The sequence below is a fragment of the Chiloscyllium plagiosum genome, chromosome 2, assembly GCF_004010195.1.
Source record: "Chiloscyllium plagiosum isolate BGI_BamShark_2017 chromosome 2, ASM401019v2, whole genome shotgun sequence".
Taxonomy (NCBI): domain Eukaryota; kingdom Metazoa; phylum Chordata; class Chondrichthyes; order Orectolobiformes; family Hemiscylliidae; genus Chiloscyllium; species Chiloscyllium plagiosum.
In genome coordinates this window covers 138,961,431-138,972,885 of record NC_057711.1, presented here as the reverse complement: position 1 = coordinate 138,972,885, position 11,455 = coordinate 138,961,431, and the positions used below count along the sequence as shown (strand labels likewise).

General features: G+C 40.2%; 1 protein-coding gene across 2 annotated transcripts in view; it reads right to left on the bottom strand.

Annotated features, from left to right (window-relative positions):
• LOC122564384 (tudor domain-containing protein 7-like) overlaps positions 1 to 11,455 on the bottom strand; it is a 123,672-nt gene that overhangs the window by 44,310 nt on the left and 67,907 nt on the right. For both annotated transcript variants that reach the window (XM_043719169.1, XM_043719178.1), the window contains exon 8: positions 7,457 to 7,643. In XM_043719169.1, coding sequence (XP_043575104.1) covers positions 7,457 to 7,643 — 187 coding nt within the window. The remainder of the gene's footprint in view (positions 1 to 7,456; positions 7,644 to 11,455) is intronic.

Genomic DNA, 11,455 nt, shown 5'->3' with positions numbered 1-11,455 from the left:
AGGCAGGTAGTGCTGAGGAAGTGGGGAGGCTGCAGAAGGATCTAGACAGTTTGGAGGAGTGGTCCAGGAAATGGCTGATGGAATTCAATGTGGGCAAATGCGAGGTCTTGCACTTTGGAAAAAAGAATAGAAGCATGGATTACTTTCTAAACGGTGAGAAAATTCGTAAAGCCAAAGTACAGAGGGAGCTGGGAGTGCTAGTTGAAGATTTTCTAAAGGTAAACATGCAGGTTGAGTCCGTGATTAAGAAAGCGAATGCAATGTTGTCATTTATCTCAAGAGGGTTGGAATATAAAAGCTCCGTTGTGCTACTGAGACTTTATAAAGCTCTGTTTAGGCCTCATTTGGAGTACTGTGTCCAGTTTTGGCCTTTGATAAGGTGCCACACGGGAGGCTGCTGAGCAAGGTGAGGGCCCATGGTGTTCGAGGTGAGCTACTGGTATGGATAGAGGATTGGCTGTCTGACAGGAGGCAGAGAGTTGGGATAAAAGGTTCTTTTTCGGAATGGCAGCTGGTGACAAGCGGTGTCCCGCAGGGTTCAGTGTTGGGGCCGCAGCTGTTCACATTATATATTAATGATCCGGAAGAAGGGACTGGGCGAAGTTTGCCGACGATACAAGGTTAGGTGGACAGGCAGGTAGTACTGAGGAGGTGGGGAGGCTGCAGAAGGATCTAGACAGTTTGGAGGAGTGGTCCAGGAAATGGCTGATGGAATTCAATGTGGGCAAATGCGAGGTCTTGCACTTTGGGAAAAAGAATAGAAGCATGGATTACTTTCTAAACGGTGAGAAAATTCGTAAAGCCAAAGTATAGAGGGATCTGGGAGTGCTAGTTGAGGATTCTCTAAAGGTAAACATGCAGGTTGAGTCCGTGATTAAGAAAGCGAATGCAATGTTGTCAATTATCTCAAGAGGGTTGGAATATAAAAGCACTGTTGTGCTACTGAGACTTTATAAAGCTCTGGTTAGGCCCCCGTTTGGAGTACTGTGTCCAGTTTTGGTCCCCACACCTCAGGAAGGACATACTGGCACTGGAGCGTGTCCAGTGGAGATTCACACGGATGATCCCTGGAATGGTAGGTCGAACATATGAGAAACGGCTGAGGATCCTGGGATTATATTCATTGGAGTTTAGAAGATTAAGGGGAGATCTAATAGAAGCTTACAAGATAATACATGGCTTGGAGAGGGTGGACGCTAGGAAATTGTTTCCGTTAGGCGAGGAGATTAGGACCCGTGGACTCAGCCTTCGAATTAGAGGGGGTAAATTCAGAACAGAAATGCGGAGACATTTCTTCAGCCAGAGAGTGGTGGGCCTGTGGAATTCATTGCCACAGAGTGCAGTGGAGGCTGGGACGCTAAATGTCTTCAAGGCAGAAATTGATAAATTCTTGATGTCACAAGGAATTAAGGGCTACGGGGAGAATGCGGGTAAGTGGAGTTGAAATGCTCACCAGCCATGATTGAATGGCGGAGTGGACTCGATGGGCCGAATGGCCTTACTTCCGCTCCTATGTCTTATGGTCTTATTCATATTCATTGTATCTTATTCCCTTCAAATAGAATATGCCTAGTTAGTTCAGATGCAACCTCTTGCCTGCATGTCCTCCATTGTTTTTGTCATTTCTTGACTATGCCATTGCTATTTCCAATCGATCCCTGCAGCCTAGATCTGTTCTTAAATCACTGAACTTAAACTTTCTTCAGTTGCGTATTCACACACTCAATGTTTCTGTTCTCCTTTCATAACCATGCTGAATTAACTTGCATTATCATCCCACTGAAGTGAATCATGTTCCACTGTACCACACTCCACTTGCCAAATTCATTACCCAGCAGCAGACACAATTTCCCTTCCTTCTTTGTTGGACTGGAGACATACTGACCAAAGACGTTCTCAATATCAAAAATTGCACTCCTTCCCTGTATTTAGTATTACGCTCACCAGTCATTTTTGACATTTGCTGACAAATTTACTCAACCAACTCCTCATTTTCTGGAGCCCCATTAAAAGCTCAAACAATAACAGTTCTTAGTCTGCTCCTGAACTCAAGTTGAATAGATTGAGTCCTAGAACTAATATAGTTCACATTCACAGCACAAAAACAAGCCAGTATTTATGAAATTAGGAATTGGCCAAATAGTGCCCTTGAGCCAAAATCATAACCTGATCAAAGTTTGTGAGAAGATTTGTAGCTCGGGTGCTCGTTGTTGTGGTTCTGTTCGCCGAGCTGGGAATTTGTGTTGCAGACGTTTCGTCCTGTCAAGGTGACATCCTCAGTGCTTGGGAGCCTCCTGTGAAGCGCTTCTCTGATGTTTCCTCCGGCATTTAGAGTGGTTTGTCTCTGCTGCTTCCGGTTGTCAGTTCCAGCTGTCCGCTGCAGTGGCCGGTATATTGGGTCCAGGTTGATGTGTTTGTTGATGGAGTTTGTGGATGAGTGCCATGCCTCTAGGAATTCCCTGGCTGTTCTTTGTTTGGCTTGCCCCATAATAGTAGTGTTGTCCCAGTCAAACTCATGTTGTTGGTCATCTGCGTGTGCGGCTACTAAGGATAGCTGGTCGTGTCGTTTCGTGGCTAGTTGGTGTTCATGGATACGGATCGTTAGCTGTCTTCCTGTTTGTCCTATGTAGTGTTTTGTGCAGTCCTTGCATGGGATTTTGTACACTACGTTGTTTTTGCTCATGCTGGGTATCGGGTCCTTTGTCCTGGCGAGTTATTGTCTGAGAGTGGCTGTTGGTTTGTGTGCTGTTATGAGTCCTAGTGGTCGTAGTAGTCTGGCTGTCAGTTCAGAAATGTTCTTGATGTATGGTAACCTGATGCCATGACGCCAAGTTCTAGATTTCTCAGCCAGGGGAGACAATCACTACATACCTTACCCTTTCAAGCCAACAAAACAAAAAATCCAATTTTCAATGAAGGCATCTTTCATTCCTCTACATTTTACAGAAAATGTAGGCCCATTATATCCAATCTCCAATTAGAGCAACCAGTTTACCTCAGAAATCAGTTTAATGAAATTGGTTGAGCCCCCTCAAACGCAAGCAAATCCTTCTTTATGTAAGGAAACCAAAATGGCACAAAAGCCCAAAGATGACCTTACCAAGTCTTGTTACTCCAGTATTCCAAACTCCTTACAATGAAAACTAGCATACTATTTGCCTTGCTACTTGTTCACTGCACCTGCATGGCAATTTTATGTATCAATATTACTTTAGAGAAATGAGAAATATAATATCTCAATGAATATAAAAATTTACAACTACCCTCCCTATTCTTAAGAGTTGCAAAAGAGAAGAATGTACCATTAGCAGTGTTAAGGCATATCAAAGTATAATGCAGGAGCACTATTTCATATACAGGCATGGAATCTTTACAACAAGAAACTTTTCGGCCCATTGTGTCCATGCTGGTCATCAGAAGTCTACTTATTCTAATTCCATTTTCCATCTCTTGGCCCATTGCCTTGTATGCTATGGTATTCCAAGTGCTTATCTAAATACTTCTGAAATATTTTGAGGGTTCCCGCCTCTACTACTGCTGCAGATAGTGAATTCCAGATACGCACAATCTTCGGTGAATTTTGTTCCCCTCAAATCCACTTTAAACTTTCTGTTCCTTCCCTTAAAACTGTTTCCCCCATTACTGACCCCTCTACCAAGAGGAAAAGTTTTCCTACCTAGAGAAAATTCCTACGGTCCTACTGTTCAATATGTACTCCCTTGCCTTGATAGGCCTCCCAAATGTAGCATTAAATTCTATTTGCCAATGTTCAGCCCATCTGACAGCCCACCTATATTTTCCTGTAGTCTAAGGCTTCCTCCTCATTAATTATCACACCAACAACTTTTGTATCATCTGCAAACTTACTGATCATACCTCTCACATTCGTGTCTGGATCACTGACGTACAGATCAAACAGCAAAGGACTCAGTACGAAATCCTGTGGGATGCCATTGGACACAAGCTTCCAATCACAAAAACACTCTGACTGTCAACCTTTGCCCCTGTCACCAAGCCAGTTTTGGATCCAATTGAACAAATTGCCTTGGATCCCACGGCCTCTTAATTTCTTAGCAGCCTAACATGCAAGACCTTCTTACCACCCTGTCATGCAAAACCTTATCAAAAGACTTACTGAAATCCATACAGACTACATCATCTGCATATACTCACCTCCTCAAAAAAGTCCAATCAAATTTGTTAGACATGGTCTCCCCTAACAGAGCTATGTTGACTGTCCTTGATTAATCCTTGTTGCTCCAAGTGGAGATTAATTTTGTCCCTTGGAATTTTCTTTCCAATAGTTTCCCTACCGCAGATGATAGGCTCGCTGGCCTGTTGTTTCTGGTTTATCGCTACCTACTCTTCTTGAATAATGGTGCCACATTAGCTATTCTAATGATTTATCCACTTTCAAATCTGCCACCTGCTAATTTGTTCAAGCAGATCACAATCCCACTCCCTAATTGCTTGACCTAACTCATCTTTCTTGATTGTGAATTCAGATGCAAACTACTCATTTAAGACCTTAGCTATGACCTTTGCTTCCATGCACAGACTGCCACTTCAGTCCCTACTCTTTTCCTGGTTATTCTCTTACCCCAATGTACTTAGAAGCCAGCTTTAGATTGTCCTTAATGTTAACTGCCACTGTTTTCTTTTGTGCCCCTTCATTGTTCTCCTACTTTATTTAAGCAAACCCCTACGCTTTCCATACTTGTCTTGGGACATCTGCAGTTTTTAGCCTTTGATATCGACCATAGCTTTCTTTTCTGTTTCTTACCCAATCCTATACATTCCTTGACATCCAGGATTCTCTGGATTTGTTGATGCATCTTTCATCTTTATGGAAAGATGGTGGCCCTGCACACTATTACTTTTTTCAACACCTCCCACTGCTCTGATATGGATTTTCTTCTAAGTAGCTGCTCCAAGTCCAGTCTGGTCATATCCTGATGTTAAAATCGGCCTTCCCGCAATGGACTCCGGCTTTAAGACATGGGAGAATAAGGGAATTCTATGTTTGAGAGATTTATTCGAGGGAGAGGTTCTGATGTCATTTAGTCAGTTAAGTCAGAAATATGGATTGTCCGTAAGGGACCTTTGTCGATTCTTCCAGATAAGAGACTATATACAGAGGAAGGCCACACTCTTGGCCCAGAGTTATAAATCAGACGCAGAGAAAAGAATACTCCAGTGTGCGGGTACTCTCACGGAGTACTTTATATCATTTACAGAAAGGTTGTGCCCTGGGGGATATGGAAGGACTTTGTAAGACGTGGAACCGAGAGTTAGGTGAGGACATTTTACCGGAGGTATGGGAAGACTTCTGGGGGAATGTAAGGAAAATTTAAGTAACAGAGCGCAGACTATGCAATTGAAGATCTTACACAGGGCTCATTTGGCACCAGAGAAGCTAGCTAAGTTTAAGAGATGAGCGTCATCAGGATGTCCCAAGTGTCGAATTAATATGGGCACATTGTTATTGTTTATGTTGTAAGATCCAAAGATATTGGAGTGCGATAGTAAGGGAACTAAAGGACATCCTGGGGATTGAAATTAACATGAATCCAGTAATTCTTCTTTTGGGGTTGCCAAATTTGCCTTCTCTGGGGGAACATGGGAAAAGACTGTGTAACATCCTTACCCATTGCACGAGGAAAAACATTCTACTGGATTGGACATCAGAAAAATCACCAGGTCTTATGGGGTGGCGTAGGCTGGTGACGGAGCATCTCCCCCAAGATTACCTCACAAATATGGTGCACCACAAAACAGAACAGTTTTATAGGCTGTGGTGGCCCTTTTTAAATTATATTGACGCTGACTTATCAGCAATATTAATCAGGGCCGTGTATATCTGTGGGAATCATTGTGGGTGCCCATGGGGCCCCGGGAGGAGACTGGAAGGAAAATAATATGGGTACTGTAGATGGCAGTCCCAGGGATGGGAGCCTCAGTGTGACGAGTAAAATAAAGTAGTGAGATATTATTTAAGTTATTTGAATGTAGTTTAAGCTAGAATTTATTTAATATGTTTGTAGTTTAGTTTTAGTTAAGTAGATATGTTTGTTTTGGTAGAATAGTGGGTTGTTTATTAACAATGGTCCTATGCTATGGCCTTATTTTTTGTACTACCATTTTTTCTGTTTTGATGGTGTTATTCTTTTTCTTCATATATAAATGTTTTGTAAAAGATTTAAAAAGCTTTTCAATAAAAACTTATATTAAAAAAAAATCCTTCCCTCAATTCAGAACCTTTATTTACCATCCAACTTGTTCCATAATTACCTAAAACCTTACTGAATTATTGCCACTATCACCAAAATGCTCCCCCATTGCTACACCTACCACTTGCTTGGAAGGTTCCCAGAAATTTGGTTCAGCACTGACCCTTCTGATGTAGGGCTTCATACGTGCTGGTTTAAAACAATCTCCTGGACACTCAAAATGAATTCTGCCCCTCTAAGCCTTTCACATTTTGTACATTCCAGTTAATATTAGCCAAGCTGAAATCCCCTTCTATTATTACCATATTATTTTTCACTTCACTGAGATCTGCCTCCACACCCATTTTTTCTATTCCTCCCTGACTGTTTGTCACGGGGAGAACGTGCAAACTCCACACAGTCAGTCGCCTGAGTCGGGAATTATTACCATATTATTTTTCACTTCACTGAGATCTGCCTCCACACCCATTTTTTCTATTCCTCCCTGACTGTTTGTCTATAGTACACCCACAGAAAAGTGATTGCCCCCTTTTTGCGCTACCCATATGGTCCCATTTGAAGAACATTTTAAGATAACATCTCTCCTTATTGCAATACAACACAACTTCTTTAACATATACCCCATCCCACAGAAAGATTCTACACACTCTAATATTGAGCCGACAGTCCTGCCATTTCCCTCATTAAATAGTGTATTACAGAACTTATCCCTTACTGAAAATTAGAAAAACAGTGTTCGCCACCATCTACTTATCCCTTAGCTTTTGAAATTTGCTGTATATTTATTACTTACCTTGTTTTTGGCAATTTAGATCCTGCTCTTTGCTCTACATTCTGCTTGCTGTGAGTGGTCAACATTTTGCACTACTTAGTTCCTTTTAAAACAGATGCGTGGTCACATATATGGTCACCTTAAAAGCAATGTTGTATTTGCAAGATTTGCATGTCCCTTGCATGATACACTCTTGTTTACTGTATGATTCCAAACTGTCACTTCATAGCTGTTTGACTTCGAACACTGTCACACTTTATAGCTGTTCGACAGTATGATTTGCTGTGGCCATAGTTAAAACATCCCTTCAGTCTATATTCTTTTAACAAAATGTAGTTGAAATGGTAATCTCTCTTACTGGAGGGTGAAGATATTATGATTTAACTAAAGTGTTCATGTAAAACATCCACAAGTTTTCACATATTACTTTTACGTCAAGCATAAGTACTAGTACCTTGACTTTTGCAGCATCTACTGAAACAATCTGGGCTCTTAACCAGGAATCCTCCTCAGCACTAACAGCCACAAGTTGTCCAGTACTTTGTGAATTCATTGGTATCAGCTCACCAGTGTAAGTGTAGTACTCTTTCATTGCATCTTCCATTTGTTCAAGAGCACCAGAATATTCTGGCCCAATGTATCTGCAAGGGCAAGGTAAATATATTTAGGTGTCAAAATATTTTAGCATTTTCCTTCAATATTAATTTCTTTGTTAAAACATTACTTCCAAAGCAGCTTTAAAAAATTTCAATATGGCTTGAATAATGAAGGAGTTTTACAAAATGTTTTGTAACAAATGCATGACAGTGGTGAATGTACCTAACGTTGAGTCTCAAATTGCGATGGTTTTTACATGACTTCCATAATTCTTATGCTCAGATTTAACATGTTATTGTTGAGGAACAAAATGCTTTTGATATCGAATATCAGTTTTAAGAACATCCACATGAGCACCACGTAATTTTTATTCCTGATGAAGGGCTTTTGCCCGAAACGTCGATTTTGCCTGTCCTCGGATGCTGCCTGAATTGCTGTGCTCTTCCAGCACCACTGATCCAGCACCACGTAATGCAGTCAATTCAAAGTTGTCCATATCCTGCTGCAATTTGCTATAACCATGCTACCAGATTAAGAACTTCATATTTCCCTCTCATTAGGAGTCTTTATTGCTTATCTGAAAATAATATCAGTTACAGTCATAGATCCACATGCAGTAAATATTGCTATGCTCAATTCAAATCCCAGCAAAGGGAATTTCATGTCCCATCTGGAGATGAGAGGGATTAGTTTGTTAACCCACTATAGTAATGAGGGCCAGGAAAAAGGAGTGAGTTTAGACCCATTTTGAGAAATTTTAATGTTAATTCAGTTTAGTATTTAAAATTACTTGATTCTTCCCACACTGTGGAATATCAGTGAAGTAGTACTGGATAGTGCTTTGAACAAAATGATGGATTGCTAATGGCATCAAGGGAAATGGAGAAGTGTGCTGGGATATAGTGTTGAAGTCGATGACCAGCAGACTTGAGGGGCTGAATGGTTCATTCCTGCTCAACATTCCTATACATGAATGGACATCAGATCAGCAGTCTGACAAAGCAGTGGAGGGTCAATGCATGTGATTGAGAAACAGTCTTTTTTCCATTTTTATTGTCATTTATTGGGATCTTAGTCTACACAAAATGATTTAATAAGCCATAGATGGACCCCTTCTTGCTCAGTTTTTATTTTACAATGTAATATATTTTATTTATATATTTTGAGCTGTTTCTTTGAATTTTTCACATTATTCATCGACTCCACATCTTTTAGCCTATTTACCCAATCAACCATGGTCAGTTGTTCCCTCATCCCATGTATCTGTCTTTTAAGGTTTGCAAGATCGGAGTAGGTCATTTTCAAATCGGACTAGGTCAATATTTCTAAAGCCCTGAAGAAGGGCTTATGCCTGAAATGTCGATTCTCCTGTTCCTTGGATGCTGGCTGACCTGCTGCGCTTTTCCAGCAACACATTTTCAGCGCAATTTCAAATTTATTATGGAATTCAATTCTACTATGATCACCATTTACCAGATCGTTTGTCATGATATTACTAATTAACCCTGTTTCATTGGACAAAAGTAGATCAAGTATCTTTATTCTTATTCGATTCTACAAAATATTGTGTTAGGAAAATATCACAAAAGTATTCTATAAATCCATCTTCCAGGCTACTTTTGCCAACTTGGTTTCCCTGGTCTATATTAAGATAAATGAGGCCCTCCAAAACTATTACATTACTTTGGTTTCATGTTCCTATAATTTCATATAAATTGTTCTGTCCAATACCATAACTTACATTGGTGATTGGCAGGGGGGGGGGGGGGGGCACGGGAAAATAAACTATTCCCCTGAAGGGTTTTCTACCCCTTGCTGTTCCTAGTCGACATCCACGTAATTTCCTACTTCCTGACTTCAAAACCAGAAACCCTTCCTCAATCAGGTCCTTATATCAACCTTCTTCATTAAGGTTATCCTTTTCCACTCTGGCTTTCTATTTGATACTCTGGAATATGTATTTCCCAATTTGGTCACCTTGTACTCTTGTCTGTCAGGATGGTTAGACCTAAACAAACCTATTTTCTCAATTTGTATCACAAGTTCATCGATTTTGGGGAAATGCTCAGTGCATTCAGATAAAGTGAGTTGAATTTTATTTAGTTAGTAATCCTTGCATGAACCTTCCTCTGAGGCACTGTTACCGTTAAATTTGGTCTTTGCCTGCACCACTCAATTTGTCCATATCAACACTGACATACTTATTCTTCCTTTCCCACAACTTTCCAGTTTTATTGATGCACTGATACAACCAGGTCTGAAGTAAGGTTCCCCAATTTCACATGGCTTCAGATGGGGGGTGAACTTGCTGCCATTCAGTATTCACCAACCATGCAATAAGGTTAATTAAAAAGGATTCCCTCCCTTGTAACCAAAAGAATTTATGCTTTGAATAGGGCCAAATTATCCAAGCTTGTATAAGCTAACAAAAGAATGAATTTATTAGTTAGAAATACAAGAAGAAAGATCAATAATAAGAAGTCAGTCTAAAGTTTAAACACGAAACTCTTTTGTCCTGTTTTATAATAGGCCTGCTGGCTAGCTTCGAGCACTCAGAGGAAAATGATAATTTAACCGGAATGACGAGTGAATATTCCTTTAACTGTGGCTTTCACAACACATTAACACTTCACTAGCACGCAAAAAGTAGTTCAGCCCACATGCACACACAGACCAGGGTTGAAAATTGCTTTGAACCCCTATTTATTGTCTATTTTTGAATGGATGAAACACCTACATGTCTTTCACCCAGACTGTTATATTTTTGCCATCATGTCCACAATCAGAGATATCACAGGAGGTTACAATTCCATTTACAGTATGTTGCTCTCTTCAAAGCCACCTTGAAACTGTTAGGTGTGAAATTGCAGGCATCATCTCTGGACAATTACTGAAATTACATTTGAAATAGTCTTTTGGCTGGACCTATTCTTTTTAAAAAAGACACACATACTGCATAAAATTTAAATACATCCAATGGTGATCTAGGGTTATGATCCAGGGTCATGGTTGTAGTGATTGTAATGAGGTCAGCCAGGTGGACCTCAGAATATGATTTCCCTGATTGAGGCTGTTAATTTGGTAAAATCAGGGACCCTTGGCTGACATATATAAGTAGGAGTGTCAGAGGTTCTGTTCACTCTAAGAGCTGGCACTAAGGAAGCTGAATCAACGTCAAGAACTCTCCATGTGTAAATAAAGAGCAATTTAGTGACAGGATACCAGCCTCTGTGGAGTTACTTCAATGTCAACACATTTTGTTTGCTCTGTTCTTCCTTCCATATTGATTCCTGGCATATGTATCGCTACCCTAAAGTATTGCTTAGCCCATCGTCATTAACTTACTAATTTTCTCTCAGAGTCAGTCAAACAACTCATTCATGCCGACCAGGTTACCCAAACTAAACTAGCCCTATAAGCTTGAATTTGGCCCATATCTGTCGAAACCTTTCCTATTCACATACTTGTCCACATATTTTTTTAAATGTTGTTTGTAACTGTATCTACATCTGCCACTTCCTCTGCCAGTCCTCCTCCAACCCTGTCACCTCCTCAACAACTGGCTAGTCATTAAGTGTTAACTATGTTAATGTTGATGTTAACTATTGTTAGCTAATGTTAACTAATACCTTATTACTTTATTTTTTCTACATATTCTATGAAGGTCATTTTAACTTGGTTTCTTTTACTACTTTGTACCTCAGTTTTTTGTATGTGAATACCTTTGTATCCAAGAAGGCCTGATGTGGCAACAACACGTGACAACAAAAACTAAATGTAAATCTAATCATCATTTAAAACTCTAATTTCAGTCATTGTTAGGAGATTCATCAGGATACTGGTTTCAGTGAAGTTC